General features: G+C 40.0%; 1 protein-coding gene across 1 annotated transcript in view; it reads right to left on the minus strand.

The window, feature by feature from the left end:
* The window catches only part of TENM3 (teneurin transmembrane protein 3), a 1,441,984-nt gene that overhangs the window by 346,467 nt on the left and 1,076,056 nt on the right, over positions 1–19,461 (minus strand). Inside the window, exon 10 of the mRNA XM_014945587.1 lies at positions 5,103–5,405. Within this exon, the coding sequence (XP_014801073.1) occupies positions 5,103–5,334 (232 nt within the window). The 5' untranslated portion in view covers positions 5,335–5,405. The remainder of the gene's footprint in view (positions 1–5,102; positions 5,406–19,461) is intronic.

The raw sequence follows: 19,461 nt of genomic DNA on the forward strand, positions 1-19,461 counted from the left end.
GAAAAAAGTATCTGTCATGATGACAATCAGGACACATCTTGCACTGCAGCCAGGAACATAAGACACTAGTTTCTAATATCTGCCTCAGATTTTAAGGGACAGCGCCTGCCATGTCACTGAATGGTGATTAATTTGTTCATCAAGAGATCACAAAGGCACTTATATATTATTTCATACCTTCTTGCAAATAATCTGCAAAGCAGGCTGATTCAGTTCTATTGAGAAACACTTGCCTCCTCAATAGTCAAAATCTGCTCATCAATAAGGCAAAGGGAGTGCAAGGTCAAAAATGGTCCTATATATCTATCCTTTCACTGCTTCCGACAGGTAAGTCTAAAGTACTCAACCCTTTGGTTTAAAAACATGTCCATTTAAATCCTTTAATCCTACAGTTGACATTTATGGAGACTAAAAAGATTAAACATTTTGCTATCCAAATAACTCATTTTAAGCAGCTAGTATTTGAAAGCAATAGACTTTGGAGACGTATTACAGTAGGACAAAAGTTGCAATTAATGTTTCGGGTTTCTGAAGTCTTAAAGATATATCCCTGACAGTATTTAATACCTTAAATAATAAAATAAAATTGTCGAACCCCATATATCACCGTTTCAGGTCCCTCTTTCACTGAATGGTGAGATTTTTCTAACGTCTAAATCTAATTGTCACGGGAGTGGCAGCTGAACCCCAGCTACGATACATCCACGCACTGCAACGTGCTGTACATGGCTTTGCTTTTCAGCAGCCTGCTATCAGTAACCCAGCATATTGTGAAGGAAAGAAATTCTTTTTCTTTGCTTGTTTGGTTAAGTTCAGTCCCTCTTTTTACAGCTGCACGGAGTTATTTAGGGCATTTAATCTAATATAGGCACGTAAGTATCCTGGAAGAGTAAAGGTACAAAACGATGCAATACAATTACTTTCTCCTGCAAAACTGCAGGGGTAGCACGAGAATAAATTGAAGTTGGGACTTGGCTGACAATGAATTGTTCTGATTGATAAACACGGCGAACTCATCCTCACTGCCAGTTAGAAAGACCAGATAACTCTACCTGCAGGCTAAACCACAGCTGACTCAAGCTCTCAGAAAGGTAAAAATTTAACAAAGTCTGCACTACCTCATCGAGTCTTCTATTAGCAAAAGGTGTCCTGCAGCTCAGCTTCTCAATTCACACAGCTCACAGACAGTGCTGTGATTGTTTTGTAGGAAAACATGAAGACGTGCAGATCCTGCCACCTGAGCTCACGGATCAGCCGCCTCCTCCTCCCGTGCAAAAACTCACTGACATCAGATGTGGATCTCTCTATAGAATCACTATATTGTCCTGCAACATCAACATTCTTTGAAATGGAACAACGACTGCTTAAGAGGTGTTACATATTCTTCACTTCCCTTTAACATGTATCTATCTGATGGAAAATAAAATACAGTTTTTGCCTGCCTCTATTTTTCTTACTTAATAAAAAAGTTTTTCAGTTCTTGTGAGTCCAGGTTTGATTTGTGATCTCCATCAAATTCTCTTCATATTGTTCTATTATTACTTCCAATTACGTTATCCAAATGTAATTTACAAAAATAAAACTTACTTTTTATATTTCTACAATCCTTCCCACTCCATAGTCATGTCACACTTTCAGATATTTTTGCCTGGGAGACTGCTATGTACTTTGTATCACTTCACACAGCAGTTTAATTTTGTAAACACAGGAATTTCTCTCTGTACAACAGAGAAATTCAACTTTATATAGTCAGCTTTAATCCTGAATTCAGCAAGATACTTGGGCATAGTGCAAAATACAAGCATTTAAGTAGCTGAATTCAATTAGAGAAGCTGTACATTTAAATCAGGCTGCTCATTACAGTTGGATACTTCAAAGCCCAAGAAAATAGGTGTTTTCTTCCTCCCTAACACACAAACAGCAAAAAATATCATACCCTTTGGAAGTAAATAGTCTGTCACGGTGCTTCACCCATTGTCAAGGATGAGATTAGGAGTCTTCCCAAACACGCAATAAAAAATGGAGTATCTAGCTTAAAAATACTTTTAAAGAGAAAAAGTTCATGGTCTTCATTTATATGACTGGGTGCTGAGTTTAATTATTCATAGGCTTACCATTTTTTTTTTTAATCTTATGTGTGGATTAACAACAAAGTGAAAATAAGTAACTAAGTTAGAAGCTCTAAAAAATAGAAGGCTAAATAGTCCCCATCTAAAGACTTTAACCCCAAGATCAAATTACAATTTCCTAAACAAGCACATCTGCTCTTCCAGTCTTGTCAACTGGCTTTCAAAATTAACAACATAATCCCAATTAAATAATAATTTAATGTTCAAATATTTTACTAAATGTTTTACATGCTGGTTTTAGAATTACAATTAAAAATATATGCATTTTTAGGCTCTTCTTTATATTTATGGAATTAATCTCAAGCAACAGAAATTCAACAGAGGAGGAAAAAGATTCTGCAACTGGAACTGACAATTGGAGAATCTCCTCTCCAGAAGAAAGGATAAATATCTTTACTTCTGGATAAATATCTCTCTGGATAAAGCTACCACTGAACAGGGCACATGTATCTCCCACGGCAGCATCCCTTTCTGAATTCCTACCACGGGATTTTTGGGAAGCAGGAAGCACAAAGACATGTACTGAGGCAACTCAGGGAGAAGAGGTGGAAATGTTCTGATCCTTTAGGAAAAAGCTTTGAAGGGCTTTACTCCAAAGTATCGGCCACAAAAACACACTGAGGTGTTTAATTGTGCCACATTTAAGAGATGCAAGAAACTCAGGTAACTGTTCCAGTAGCTTTCCAGTGGACACTGGAAATTCAATATGGGTATTTTACAGAGTCTGGGCAAAAAAAAAAGTGAAACACTGGTCATGATTAATTTTAAAAATTAATTTCCAATTAAAGGTATTTATTAAAGCTTGAAATTTTTTTGCTTATAGATTTATTTCCTGTTGATTTAGCAGGCTAGAATGTAATTAGACTGTCAACAAAGCCACATATCTGCACTCTATTTCTAGACAGAGGGAGAAAAAATAAATAAATACAGGGAAGCGTGTTTTATATATTATTTAAAAACCTTTGGAATGACCTTGAACACCTTTTCCACAAAATGCTTCCAATGCCAGAAGCAGTAAATTCTCTCAGTCAAAGAAGAATCAAAGGAACATGCTATCTCAGACTGCAAAACAAGCCCGTTATAACCTGACCCCATCAAACCTGCAGGTAGTCCCCAAAGGTGCTAAACCAGCAGACATTAGAGGAAGCCAATAAGCCGTACAAAAAGAACTCAAAGGACGATGAGGAAAATCAAACAGGCAGCTTTTACTTCAGTAAAAGGTGAAGACGACACTACACCTCCCAGACTGCCATTTTAGGCCTATAGACGTGCAATTTATTGCACATTGGGCAATGAGTATTAGTTAAATATTATGTGCTTTTCTGAAGAAAATGAAGACCAAAAAAAAAACCCCAAACCCCAGTGCACCGTCATATAGGACATGCCAGACTACATAGCTGCTTCCATTACATTATTGCTATTTTAAAAGAATACTACCCTACTCAGGCAATAGTTTATGAATCCATTACATAAATGGTGCCTATTTTGGCACAATTTTGTCACTAGGAATAAGAAAGCTGCCACAGTAGAGGTCTTAGAAAACTTCCTCTTGATTGTACCTCATTAAAGTAATGAGAACAAGGTGACTAAAGACTTAAAAACTAGAAAGTAGTGATGACCTGAAGTTTCAAGACATCACAGAAACCAAAAATACCCAGCAGAAAGCAGACAGACTACGGTAGCAACAAGCCTCAGTTGTGTGAGCCTAAGAGAAATATTTTTATTTCCCTTGCAAACATTTGAAGGCAAAAAAGCCAACACCATTTACCCAGCTCAAAGTCTAATGTAAAGTTATTCTACCTGGATCAAACTAAAACCACCAATGGGGAAAATATTTTTAAACATTTATAACGTTAAAACTAAGGACTTCATCAGAAGGACAAAGGTTTCTTTTTCTGCCCCTAAATCTGTTCTTGTTTCCTCATTAAAAAGAAGATAGCTTTATACAGAAGACTGAAGTCTGCTCTTGGCCCAGCTTTATCCTTTCAGATAGCTGGGCTGCAGTACTGTTTTTTTTTTCCCTCCTATATTAAGCAGTTTAGTTCTGGAAATGTAGAAATGCTAATTCCAGAGACTAAAAAGTTGAATCCAAGGGTGATGCATGAGAGCTTAACCCTAACTGGAGCCAAGTGCAATCTCCCAGAATCACTGAGGTCCAAATGGACCTCTTGAGATCATCTAGTCCAAACCCTCTGCTGAAGTACAGGCAGCTACAGTGAGTTGCCCAGGACTGTATCCAGGCAGGTTTTGAGCATCTCCATGGATATTTTAGATCTCTCTTGTCTCTCCAGTTCTGTACTCAGAAATACAACAGTGAGCTCTAGCAACCTGTTACCAGCTGGTTCGATATCACAGATATCCACTAAAAAAATCTCCCAGCAAATCCCAATGTACAGAGCTCTGTTCCTCCCCTTGTGAGTTAAAAGATAAAGGCACTGAGCTAATGCATTATTCATATGTGCACACACTATGTTTCCCCAAACCTGTTCATAGGGTTTGGCCTTCTTGGAACAGCTGTATTTGTTTATTTTGATTGATTTTGAAGCTTATTTACATTTTAGGTATACTGGAATGGCAAACTTTTGGGCAATCTGTTAATGAGTTGAATTTAGGCTGGCGGTCTAGTTTTTAAACTGTAAGGCCTGAATACTTCACACCTGAGTTTGCAATGTTGGCTCTGACACATCACCCAATCTGGGCTGTTCACTTAACCTTCCTGTGCATCATGTGTATCTCTGACCCATCGCCGTTCACTTAACCTTCCTGTGCATCATGTGTTATTTATTTCAAAGGTGGTACATAAAGCTCTCCCATCTTTGTAAACCATTCAGGGAGACACAAGTGAAGTGTACTACGTGTGCAAAGTATTACTAAAGCTGATGAAATTGGTGTAACATACTCTTCATGCAGCAAGAATGCCTCGTCGCTTGATACTAATGAATGACACGCTCTGAATTAAAACATCTTGCCTACCTTGTCTGGTATATTCATCCGCTTCTCTGTGGACCAAATCTTTTACCCGGTTTCCATACAGCAACCTAGAGGAATCATGATCAAAAGCTTTCAAGGTCTCGCTGGAGCTGTAAGACTTCTGCGTAGGCACTCGGCACTCCTCATTTTCCGCGGAAGAATTTGTGTAGCGCCGCTCCTTGTCCCGTCTGCTCTTTGTCAGGGAGCAATAAGGCCTACGTTCCTTCACATCCATACTTCATTCCTTCTCTGCGCACATCAGTCCAGCTTATTGGGAAGTCTTCTCTACATTCAGCTTACATTCACCTGTAACAACATCAGAGAGACAACCGCCCATGTGTTACAACGTTCTCTAATTGCTGTGATTGCTTCCTAACTACCTGGAAGAGAAAGAAAAGATCTGATCAGTGACAGGTGGGACGCGTTTCTGGAACACTGGCAAGACTTCCCTGAGTTTCATGCATGAGCTACCCTGATCAAAAAAATTAGCAAAGAAATTCTTGTGAACGACAACACAATACTGCTCATTTTTATACAATAGATTAGAAGATCAAAAGCAGACTGAGAACAGGGCAGAAAAACCGTAGCTTTTCAGCTTTAAGAACACATTACTCGCCTACAGTCTATCTGTAGGTAACTTGTTTTCTATTTTTTTCCCCTGAGAAAGAAGCATGCTTTAACAGCAAGTCTGATTTCCTTCTGCTTGTCAGGAACTTCTGGTTTTAATGCCTGTTTTTTGTATACAGACTTGTACAAATTTTTTATTGTCATTTCTATTCTAAGAAAATTAGTCTCATCAAGAACATATACACATACTTTTACAGCAAGCTACCAAAACATTTTAGGTGATATGCAGGAAGACTTCTCCAAGGCACTATATTATATATAACTTGTGCTAGAACGTAAGCAACTATTTGATTTGTAAGTGACAGTTCAAAAGAGGTTTTTCCTTCCCTCAAGTTTTTAAGGAGTATTACAGTAAGAATCTTTTTTTCCATTACTGTTTCTTTTTCTTCACTTTTCTTAACTCCATTTTCAAAACAAGTCTTCTCAGGTCCATCTCTTGGGTCCTGCACACTTGACCAAAAATATTACAGTAAGAATCTTTTTTCCATTACTGTTTATTTTTCTTCACTTTTCTTACTCCATTTTCAAAACGAGTCTTCTCAAGTTCATCTCTTGGGTCCTGCACACTTGACCAAAATGTCTACATTTCTGACAGAGTACAAAATAGTTTGGAAAGTTTGCTTTTGTTTTTTAAAGAAAAGTGCTAAAATAAAAAATACAATTTTTATCACTGGCAAAACATCTAAATAAAGAACAGTTCAGATGATTTCAGTACTTTGCAACTGCATCTGTTAACTGAGGCCTCAATATTTCTTGTCTAACACCTTATATATTAGAGTTCTCTCCTTTGTCTCAAGAACTTTCTCCTGGGTGCTCCCCTCAATTTAAACTACTTAAATACCACAGCTTATTATTTTACAAAGTACTATCAGTCAAGTCCTTTGTGATGTAGAATTAAAATGACAGTTGTCATGGTTTAACCCCAGTTGGCAGATAGGACCATGCTGGCACTCATTCCCTCCTCCCAAGTCGGGATGGGGGAGAGAATTGGAAGAGTAAAAGTGAGAAAACTCGTGGGTTGAGATAAAGACAGTTTAATAGGTAGAGCAAAAGCCACTCACACAAGCAAAGCAAAACAAGGGATTCATTCCCTGATTCCCATGGGCAGGTGAGTGTTCAGTATTTCTGGGAAAGCAAGGCTCCACCATGTGTAACAGGTGACTTGGGATGACAAAAGCCATCACCCCCACCATCCCCCCCTTCCTTCTTCTTCCCCCAGCTTTATACACTGAGCATGATGTCCCATGGCATGGAATATCTCTGTGGTCAGTTGGGGTCAGCTGTCCCAGCTGTGTCCCCTCCCAACTCCTTGTGCACCTGTTCCTGGTGGGGTGGTTTGAGGAGCAGAATAGGCCTGGAGAGCCCAGCAACAACCAAACTCACTGATGCCCAATCACACTATTCCCATCCCAAATCCAAAACACGGCACCACACCACCCATCAGTAAAAAAAAAAGTTAACTCCATCCCAGCTGAAACCACGCCAACTGTTTACAGCACAAATCCCAAAGCAGCAGCCAGCTCCATTTGCACTCCGCTAGGCAAAAACCAAGGCTGCTTTAGAACTCTTCTTCAACTATTTCATTTTAAACATTTAATATCAAACAAACTAATTAGTTGTCACTCCTGAAAAGATTTTTGGAGAGTATTTAATTTACTACAGAACCGTAATTCAAGTTTGTGAGCGGCAGCCGGTCTTTTATCGTTCTGTTTTGAAATTCTTTGAAAAGCGCTTGCATTTCTTGACCTGTGTGGATCTCAATTTAGACTAAAAGACAAAGCTACAAAGCCTTCCATTAAAGCAAACTCTCTTCTATATTTATTACATTTTTCAAATGTTAAGTGGTTGAAAAGAAACTGAAATATTTGTACATGATCAGAAAAAGCAAAGTTTTATATGAGAAGTTTATTAAATTTATGGCTATTTAGATGTCTGCATGCCCAAGTAGCACATCTTTTTAATTAGTATGAAACAAGTAGGTTTTAAAATATTTGGTTGATTAACGCCTGAAAGTCCTCTCCATGTAAAAAAAAAAAAAAAATTCTAGACAGTTTATAAACCTTGTGTTTTATTAACACTAAACTGAATTGTGATTTAAAAAAATCTTTATTAACAGATACACATAGGTATTCTTTTGCAGTGTGAAGACTTCATATGGAAGTATATCTCCCCTTTCACGTAAGTGCTTCAAGACTTTAAGGAGCCACTAACTCATAATGTCTCTAAATTGTGCCACGGAAAAACTGACATAAACTATTCATTATCAAAGATGAAATAATTCTGATATTTTTTTTTAATGTTTCCAAACTCCTTTATGATGTAAAAAAAAAAAGCTCCAGACCAAAAAACAACCAAACCCTTCTTTGCACGATACTTTGTCACTACACCGAGCTAAAATGCTCAAAGACTTAATCCGTGATGTAGCACGAGGAAGTACTGATCTGCTTCCCACGGAAGTCAATGAATTCAATAAAACTTCAAAAGGCAGTTTTCTGGGTTATCTATTGCCTCTCCAGGCAAAGAATGAAAAGGTTAAAAAAATACAAGCTGTTTAATAGCACCGCATTATGGAGACACTTTAACAGTGATTACACTGTCAGAATAATGAAGACCAGTGGATTTTTTTTGTGGGCATTAAAGAAAAAAAATCTACCTTCAAGATTTAAGAAGCTGATCTTTTTGAATCTGGCACTACACAAAACACCTGGTTTACCTCCAGTAAAATTTGAAAATAATTAGTATATCGATACAAGTTTTAGGAACCACTTAACATCCTCAAGCTCATGCAATGAGCCAGCAATGGCAAGTCAAGCCAAGGAAGACTTGCAGATGGCTTCACAAGAGCAGAACTGTAAGACTTGCTACTGTGGTGGGATGTTCTACAGTCACAGGACTGGGCAGGACTGACTTGTCCCCTCATAAATCCCTCCCCTTTTAAAAAACACCCCTCACCCGCAATTTTAGAGAAATATTTTCAGTGGTTGAGAAGAACACTTTAAGAAAAAACCCCAAACTGTCAGTTGCTGCATCTGCTCAGCGCCTTTCTTACAAAGATCACTGTAGTTAAAATATTAACAAGTTTTCCCACTCAAGTCGTCAGATTTAAATGAACCACTGTTGCACAAATTTGAACCTATCTCATTTTTTCTTCTCCTCTGTTTATTGTAACAAAAAAGCTGCATCCCGGGGGGAATTACCCGAATGCACTGACTAGTTTTCTTTTACTATGCCTTAGAAGAAGCTCAGACGAAAATATTGGTAATGAGTACAATACAAACTCAAGGGAACACAGCAACTAATTTGATGCATGAACAGTTTTTTTGACAAATCAGATTAAAATTTTAAACCAAATAAAATTAAATTTATTTTGTGACATGTTACAAAAACACTTGCCTTCGTCTGCAAGTAATTTTTGCCCATATGTCAATATTTATGGTCCGTCGAATAGCTTCGCTCCAATTAAAGGAAAGAATTTTCATAGAGCAATATTTACAAAGCTATTGAACTACTAACTCACCCATTCACAAAAGGATGTCAAAACAGCCACGCTAAATGCTATTCCATGTTGGATTACAAGGGTAACGTGAAATAGCCTGCATATTCTGAAGAAAATCGAAAAAAGCTTTTGCTGGTGCACACCAGCACTTCAAGTTTCTGTCTCACGCTTTTCTAAGCAATAAAAACTGAGGATGTTTATCTGTGTCACTGAGCATTGGGATCTCCCGTGACCTTTGGGGCGATCTGTCCAATGTCACAGGCTCCTGGGCTGGATTAAAGAGGAGAGAGCGTGCGCTAATCACCAGACTGAGATGTCAGCTCTCGTAGAGTCATGCCCAGCCCATTTGAGTACTGATTGCAGCCTCCCAGCATCACTCCACATTTTTAAAAACAGCTCAAAACCCTAAAGAGGAGATGCCTTTTTTAAAAAACCCCTAATACTTACACATTTCTTTTAACTTAATTTGGACTGGAAGCAGGAGAACCAGGGAAGCATTTATTGTGTGTGACCGGGTCATTGGGACCACAGAGCTCATTCCTTTATGTACCAGGCTACTTTGAAGACTTCCAACACCATTTAGCACAATATTTTATTGGAACAGGTTGCCCCCAGAGAAGTTGTGGCTGCCCCATCCCTGGAAGTGTCCAAGGCCAGGCTGGATGTGGCCTTGAGCAACCTGCTCTAGTGGGAGGTGTCCCTGCCCATGGCAGGGGGGTTGGAACTAGATGATCTTTGAGGTCCCTTCCAACCCTAACCATTCTATGATTCTATTCTATGATTTTATTACCAAACCAGATAAGGTATGTACAAATAGTAATTAAACCAATAAGTAAAACACTTCTCTTACTCGAAGTGTTTTAAATAGTCCAAGTTCAAACACCAAAGCAGGGCACAAGGCGTATCCACACACACGTGTTGAAGCTACCATGGGAACTCTGATGACCGAAATCTCAATCACAGACAAAGCTGAATGATACAGCAGTGTAAGTTTTACACCATATTTAAAATTCCCCGGGGACAACCTTTCAGCAGTTCCTCTTAATCACCTATTGCAACGTGAAATAAAGTCACTGTAGTGACAAGGAAAAAAAAAACCAGTTACCCTTGGTTGTTTTTTTTTTCACAATAAAACCAGCCTCAACACCAAAGCCCTACACTGCCATATAGAAGTACAACAGACATAAAACGTAGTATATATTTTAATTGCCAAGATGTAAACGAGGCTTTAGGGTCGTGCTACAAAGTGTTATCTAAAACACCCAGCTGCAACTTTACCATGCCTGCAGGCCTTTTAAACTGTTATGGAAAATTATTGCATTTAATTCGGCAGCTTCAACTCCCGGTTCCCCAGAGGGTTATTATGGTTTGGCAAGAGGATGGCAATCCTGCCTGGTGCACACAGGGCTCCCTCCCCACCCCTCGCTCCGAGAAACTTCTTTCAGCACTAAAGCTGGTTCAATGAACACCAAGGTAACTGATTAACGAGTCTAAACATACCTCAATGTTTTATGCCTTCTGATATCTAAAAAGCTACATCGGCGCAAAGTAGTAAAAAGGTAAGAGATAAAAGATGTTTGTTGCCAAAATGAAGAGATAATTGTATAGAAAAGATTATGTCACTGCTAGGGTCGATTTATGGATCTACAGTGGTGTGTATTATATTCCCTTTCAATGTTTATATCCATTTTAGAAATCTCAAAAGCAAAAATGGAACTTGTTCTGAGAATAACACGTAATTATTTTAATATATACAGTGCTGGAATAGAAAAGGTGTCATAAAATGAGAGGATAAAACTTGTAGATTTCTCTACTACAGAGTATCAGTAACAGAGTAAGACACGCTGTTCTGAAGAAGCCAAACAAGCCCTCTCCTACTCAGCCTCAGCAGGAGAAGGAAGACGGCTCAGAGCTGAGCCCTTCTTCCCGAGGTGGGCAAAACTGAGCTGGGGAAGAAACTCTAATATTACCACAACCTTCCCTCCCACCACCCAAATCTAACATTTAGGCATTCCTAAGAACGCTAGTATTCCCAGCTGCATTCGAAAGCCTGCATTATTATTATTATTATTGAATTACTATCATTATTGCATTACTATTATTATTGAATTACTATTATTTTTATTAGTAATTACTATTATTACAAATTAGGAATCATTGATCCTTCCACATTGATCCTTTCATACAAACAGTATCTGAATGCTTGCTTAGATGAGGAACAAATTTTCTCTCATGATACACTACTACATAAACACGGGCCATAAAATACGGTAAGACATCTGGGAGAAGACACAGGCTTGAACTTCTGTTTGAAATAAGAGCAGAGGATTTTATGGGCTGGAAATCAAGCTGCTGCCTTAGTCTCAGCATTGACAATAGCTGCTAAAAATAATATTTAAGTAGTGCTGCTGAATAGATACGTTAATGCAAGTGTCTTTTTTTTGATTTTAATCATAATTTCCTTTTAATTTGTAATTGTTTGTTGATATAAATATTACATTAGTTACAATTTGCACTAGATATAGTATTTGCACGCCTTTTAAAAGCAAAAGAACAAAGCAAATTTAGCTGATATATGTAACGAGTAGATTAAAAAGTCTAAGCCCAATATGCAGAAATTGAACAGAAATTAAGAAATTCTCCCGTCCACTAAAAAATACTCACAATTCGCACAACTAATCACCCATAAAACCTATTACAAACAAATACTAAGAAAAACTCAAAAGGCATAAAAGAGTGATGAAATTTCCACTTCAATGGCTGATAAAGTGAGATATGTCAGAAATCAACTGAGCTGGAAAAATGACACTTTGAAGAGGTGCTTAGGATGATCTGTAGCCACAGTGTGCCATTAGTCAAACTGATGACTCTTAATACATGGATATTTCAGGTCATCATATCTAGAAACTCACTTCTTAATATTAAAAGTCTGTCTTCCAGCACAGGACCTAGAGAGGATGCATCCGAAGTCAGCATTCTTAAGGGGGAGTGGGAAACAGATGGCCTGCCAGACAGACAGTTCACAAACTAAAATTTAAAAAAAGCCTCCTTAAGTCATTAACTAAGCCTACATTTTAGAATTAAATTACAAATGAAAGAGTAGAAAAAAAAAAAAGAAGAAAAATGAAATTGGTAAAAAATATTCCATATTCTTCAAGTATTTTTCTGCATAAGTTGGGGAACAGAACACCATCTACCATCAACACCAACTACCATCACTTCAGGATGTAATGTTTATACAAAGTTACTTTAGTCTATATAGAAATCTCACCTTCATGAGAGACAGAATAAGCAACAAACAGATGTGCTCTATGTTCATTATTAAAGTTTCTTGCAATAGGAGTCAGGAAAATGAGCAAGATAAAGAGTTCTGCGGGCTTCTTAGTCAACAGAGATTTGTGTCACAATTTTGCTGCCATTAATTAAAACTGAAACCTGGTGGAGAAAACTTAAAACTGGGGGAAGAAGGAAAGAACACCAGACACCTTCCCTCATATGGGCAGAAAGAGATGACGGTGTCCATTGGAGTGGAGGGACCTGTTGGAACGGGTCCACAGGAGGCCACGAAGATGCTGGGAGGGCTGGAGCCCCTCTGCTGTGAGGACAGGCTGAGAGAGTTGGGGGAGTTCAGCCTGGAGAAGAGAAGGCTCCGGGGAGACCTTAGAGCCCCTTCCAGTCCCTCAAGGGGCTCCAGGAGAGATGGGGAGGGACTCTGGATCAGGGAGGGGAGCCATAGGACAAGGAGTAGTGGTTTTAAACTGAAAGAGAGAAGATTTAGACTAGATATTAGGAAGAACTTCTTTGCTGTGAGGGTGGTGAGACCCTGGTCCAGGTTGCCCAGAGAAGCTGTGGCTGCCCCATCCCTGGAGGTGTCCAAGGCCAGGCTGGATGGCGCTTTGAGCAACCTGGTCTGGTGGGAGGTGTCCCTGCCCAGGGCAGGGATGTTAGAACTTGATGATCTTTAAGGTCCCTTCCAACCCAAACCATTCTATGATTCTGTTATTCTCTGGATGGCATTCTCCTGTGAGGGTATGAAGACCCTACCGCAACATTTGAGATGTAGCTACAGCTATTCCTGCTGGCTGGAAGCCCTCCACGCAGCAAGGCTGCAAACTTCTGAAGAGAAAACTGAAAATAGCTCTAAGTTGGGATGCACAGATACAGCCTGGGGCTGTGTTGGCTATTAAGTCACCAAGCAGGCCCTGCAGAAAAATACAGTTTGTGAGGAGAGAGGCCTAAGATGCTGGATAAACTGCCCTGTGAAGAAGAAGAGCTTCTTCAGAGGAACTCAGTACAGGGTTACACTAACAATTTCTGTGCCTCCTTGGGAGGAATGGTTTGTGGGAACTGTCGTGAACTCTGATCATGAGAGGAAACGTCTGGCTCTAGTTTGCAAGCTTAGAATAAGATGTGTTTTTTCTTGAAGGGCCAAGAGAGCTGAGTGAGAAAGGGAACACAAGGACCAAAATAACGTGGTGTGCTCCTGCAAGGAGAACGACAGTGAGAATATGTGATGAAAAGATGGAGAGGCAGAGGAATTCCGGAGAGCAGAAATGATGCAGTATAAACTAAAAATGAACACCAAAATGAGCTCAGGACAGAAGGCGGAGGCAGCCAGAAAAATTAGCACCCAGTATGGCAACACCGGGGAGGAGAAGTGACACAGCAAGCCTGGGAAGAGAGAAGAGTCTAAGAGGAAAAACTGAGTGGAGGAAGAGAACAAAGAAAACTTCAGAAGGGAGAAACTTTGTGCCTCATTTACTTCTGAGGAAAGCAATAAATTCTGAGAGAGACAGCACTGGGTAATTCATTATTCAGCAGCAACTAAAAAGTCCTAAATACATTCCTCCACTCGTTTAAACTTGAAATTCATCCTTTATGCCACCAACTCCTTCCCTTCGCTATCTTTTTGACATGAATTTCCCTTCCCCCTCTGTCTTCTTACTCGACCTATCTCAGTCGTCTCCTGATTTATGCAAGTATGATTCCTTCTTGAACCGTACCTCCCAAGTTTACTTCTGCACCTGCTCAGAGCTCTTCTGCACAGTCCACTGTTTGGGAACAAAGCCACAGAAATCTAGGGAATCTTAAAACTAAAACAAGTGGGGTGGAGAACCTGCCATAGGAACGACGTGTGAGAAGCCACGAGCATCAGCAGAGGCGCAACAGTCCCCAAGCAGAGAGCACAGCACAAGGGCTTCTGCATTCCTGTTTGGAGAACAAAGCAATCGGTGTGTCAGCTTCACCATCTGAGCAGGCTGTCCATCATTCAACTCCCCCTTCCACAACTCAGAGTTAATTTCAAACAGTTTGACAGTAGCGAGGTTTCAAAAATAATACATCTCTCAAGTCACTATAAGGGAAATGAAGTATATTACATGTGACATGCAAGAGATGGGCATACAGTCACAGGACTGAGCTGAAAATATCCTTGTGAAGGTGTCTGGAAATGAAAGGAGGACCTGAGGAAGCTGCAATGAGGGTGTCAGTGAGGATGTGCAAAAGAGGGAAGAAAGAAGAGCAAAGGGTAGGAGCTGACACTAATGCTGTGATCCTGTGACACGGGATACACACGGACCATCAGCCTCTGGTTCCATGTACAGCACCTTGTAGCCAAAGCTGAAACTCCACATAAACAGAGCACATTCACAAAAAGGTTTTTCTTTCACAATGAACCGACGGGCAGCTGGATTTTCAGTCCCAGTCACACTATAATTAGGATACTGTTGCAGCCTCAAAACCTGGAGAATTATTAGTGACTCACCTCAATAGAGAGGGAGTAGTAAGATGTATAAGGCATGCTGCCAATTTTTCTAATGCTCAAGAGCTCTGTTTTGTTCAAACTTATCCCCTTGCCCTCCTCTCCCCTCCCCACCCTGACTTTCCTTCTCAAAACAGCAACAAATCAAAACCACACAGACACAGATAAGAAAAGTCCCAAACATGATGAGAAATCCCCCCAGAAACGTGGGGAGTAGTGTAGACTCATCCTGTCACAACATTCATTTACCACTCCTAACACCGTAGAGTGAAAATTTATTAGCTAATGCCTGCATAACATGCAGTAAAGCACTGTGTAACTTGATTAAGTTTACATTAGCAATCCCTACTACTGTATTTAACTGTCCCATCTATTCAGACTACATCAGCTGTCACGTCTCCCTCTCTACTCCCCAGGTTCCTGCTTCCCTCCCTGCACAAGCTGTATCCTCTTGTCACAACCTCTAATTGTCTCCTCTGCAGCGCTAGCCAACATCAGCAGACAGGAAAGGCTGGAGGTTGTTTGCCCTGCTGGATCACTTCCTTGCAGTAATCCCCATTCCACCTCTCTTTCAAACCATCCCTTTCAGAGCATCACATTTTTAGCCTTACCTTAAATGTCATACAAAAACTCTTTCTCCTGTAATCACCCCATTCTGCTCTTACCTCCCAGGTTTTGTCTCCGATTTCAACAGAACTAAGGCTTTGATTAGGGCAAACAAAAGAATAATGCATTTTAAAATAAGTTCTTTGGCTGACTGTGTGAGACACAAGATCTCCCACAGCAATTTTGTTCAAAGGACCATGTTTCTTTCTGAGAGTGTCCACACAACCTGGTCTGGCAGAGCCCCAGCTGACTACCAGCCCCAAATCCTCTCTGTTTATTTAGAGAACAAACAATTAACCTTTAATAATGCAAAAGCCTCCTTCAGGACGGTGGGGAAGTACCCGGAAAACTACCTCAAGCTGACCTCTTCTTTTGCTGGTGTGTGTTACCTGTAGGTAAAGCACCGAGCTGTGCTTCCACACGCTGCCGAATTTCTACCGGATACATCCAAGCTGCTGGCACCCGGTCCACTGTGCTCACATCCCAGAGAAACCAGTCCCAACTTGTAAAGATGCTCGGATGCATCCGAGCTGCTGGCACCCGGTCCACTGTGCTCATGTCCCAGAGAAACCAGTCCCAACTTGTAAAGAATGCTTCATCTCATGAAGATCCCAATTTTGAAAAAAAAAGAAAAAAGAAAAAAGAAAAAAAAGCACACAAGCTTCTACAGTAAGTGTTGAGAAGCTTCACATTATGCTTTCCGAGGGGAGGAAAGTTGCTTCTTTAAATCCTTTCAATTCCCACTTAGGATAACACTCTGAATTTCTTAGTACAATCATTGATTAAAAATCCCTCTAACTAAAAGTAACAATTCACTTCAGTGACCCAACTCAAGGTGACATTTAAAGGATGGGCAATTTGTATCCTTTAAAAAAGTCTCTTAATAAAATAAATGCAAAACTAAACTCAAAACACACGGGCAATTAGCTATAACTGAATAATGAAAATATTTAACAATTACCAACGAAATCCTTTTTGATTTAATATGAGTTTGTAGAGAAGCTCCACAGCTCAGCTATGCCAGAACTAAACTACAGGTAATTGTCTTTCTTACCAAGCAAGTTTAGGTCCAAGACTGAAAGCCAGGAACACTGCAGGCTGCAGCTCGTTTACAGGACAAGGAAAGCACAAGCAGAACAAGGAAAAGAATCTCTCTCACAGCAACAGTCAAGATGCCTCGGACAAGTCCATATGGACTACCTGGGTGGATGAGCAGGTAATTTCCATCCCATTTCAAATATTTCCAACTCCATTTTAATATAAAACAGAGTGGAAGTATCACTAACTCATTATTTACATGGCGTTATACCTAACATGAAACTATTTGTGATTTTCTTAGGACAACGTGCCATTCCAGTATAGGTTCTTCCAAGCATTAACTTTTTCCTGAATTGTCTTGAGATGGTTCTTTGTGCAAACAGAAAAAGAGGATGAGATACATTCACGAGACGCGTTCACAATATGAAGGCAGGATCTGGAAGGTTTCTTGATCTACACAATGGAGCAGAGAGGCTCATGCCCATCCTAAACTGAAAGAAGGACCCTGTGGCATATTAGGATGTTCGAGAAGTTCCTTCAGCTGCATTAGCTACATTCAACAGCATTTCAACTTTTAGGAAAATTCTGAACTTCTCCTGAGGAGCAGGCCAGGACTGAGGAAATGGAATCATTGGAAAAGGGAGCAAACGCCCGGCATCAGCACCTGAACTTGGCGGCATCAAAATCTTATCCCTGTATTTGCACAGCCTGAGGAACACACTCAAAACCCCACGGTACTGAGAGATCCAGTCTGCACTGGAGAGCTTTGCCAACTTACTCGAAGCCACAGCTTAAGCTAGCAAAATTTAATGTGCAGATGCAGCGATGCTGACAGAAGAGCGCGCTTTTAAAACCACTGATGTAGATAAGCCCTGAGACTGGAGCCGGTCTGATAGATATCACAGGCTCTTAACACATCCAGGTGAAAGGATGAGCACACCCAGCAGGGAGAATGAAGGGGTTCACACCCCTCCATCCTCATCATCTCCGGAGACACTCATCATCTGGGGGGGGTTCTCATTCACCTGGGAACAATGAATGGGCAACTCCACACCCCCCATTCATGCCTTGTTGTGCTACAGGGAGCTGTCGGGCAGGATTAGTGATACAATTCCTGCGTGTAAATTAATTGGGGTTTCCAAGAAGCAGGTTTCAGAAAGAAAAAGACTTAACATAGGATATACACGGGTATTCAGGGAGTTTATCTTTCATATGGGGGAAACAGGAAGGATAAAGGAATTCTCAGTATTCCTTTACATCAGCTAGGATCTCCATTTAACTGAATTTAAGCATGTGCAATCAAAGAACCCTCACGCACAGACAGCAAGTAGTGCAAACAACAAAAAATCCCTAACAAACCCACAATCAGCAAGCACAGCTGTAATAGAGAAAAACAGACTTGCACAGAGAGTTTGAAAGAGAGCGATGGAGACAAGAACAAAGCAGGTACGAGAGATACTGGAAAGGTAAGGAGACATCTTACAGCTCCGTGGCCTGACTTGGCACAGAACCATCGGATCTTGCTTCCCTAATGCCTAAAAAGCTTAACTTTACAAAGATGCATTACAAAGATAGTGAAATGTGTGTGTGCACATTTTAATATATAGACTTACAAATGTTACATATATACAAAAAAATAAAAAACACCTATGAAGGACATGCTGTGGGGAAAGTATTATTAGAAGTCATCTTCTTTTGAATCTAAAAATAACGAAACACACTATGTATCTAACCTAAGTCATACCAGATTGGGAAATTTAAGTCACTCATTTGACTCCCTTACCCCTGCAGCAATTGTAGATTGCAAAACACTTTAATGCTGATAATTTGTCTCTTCACATTAATAAGTTCTTTATGGTAAGAGTGATCAAACCAAGATAACCAGGAAGTACTGGAGGAAGGGGCAAGGCAGGAATGTTCTTAGAACTACGTGAGTTCAATTTTTAAATAGTCTCTCTTCCTCCTCCCCTGAAGAAAAAAAAAACAACACAGGGAAATAACCCACATCCAAATAGACATGGGTGGAAATTTTTAAATTTAGGTGACAAAGCAGTTAGTCAGATGTGTAAAATGCCATTGTGGAGATAAATTCCACTCTGGTTTTGAAGCTAGAAAAACATAAAAATGTAATTGCCTCCAAATTCCTTTTATCTATTTACTCAATTAAAATGAAATTTATTATGGAAACAAAACCAGCAACTCCAGCTAATAATAGCAACATATTGCTAACTATGCATTGCTCTGTATTATCTTACCTGTTACCCCCACAGGGCTATGTTCCTGTGTACCTGAAGGAGAAATTAGTAGCTTTTGGCAGAAGTGCCAAATTTATCAGGAGCTGCTGCCTCTGAGCGGAAAAGTACTGTCTATCAGCAAGTTAAAAACATTGCTGTGTCTCCCAGCTCCTGTTTAAGCATTTCGTTACCTTTCACGACAACATGGCAACAACAACAAAAACACTACTGCCTGGTGCGTGACTCTGGTTTAAAGGCCGCTGGAGAATTGTTAGTTTAGAGATTGTGTCAGTGATTCAGTAATGGCTACAAAATAAGGAACTAATGAAGGAGTATCTTACCTCACTGGGATGTCAGTCCAGAGAGCTTAAGCCCACCAGTGCGGTGTGTGCCACGCTCATGGTAGGACACAACACGCTCTCCTTAGAAAGCAATCTGTCAGTTTCGGTTTCTGAATGCCTTATCCATAAAATCATGAAGCAGGTTGGCTTCGTCAAACCAGACATAGTTCAAATTCACAAAGTACTGCTTGCCAGAATCCCAGTGACAAAATTCTAGAGTCCCCGTTTTCATGCAATGACAGAAAAAAAAAAAAAAAAA

Source organism: Calidris pugnax, unplaced genomic scaffold (genome assembly GCF_001431845.1).
Source record: "Calidris pugnax isolate Ruff unplaced genomic scaffold, ASM143184v1 scaffold58, whole genome shotgun sequence".
NCBI lineage: Eukaryota > Metazoa > Chordata > Aves > Charadriiformes > Scolopacidae > Calidris > Calidris pugnax.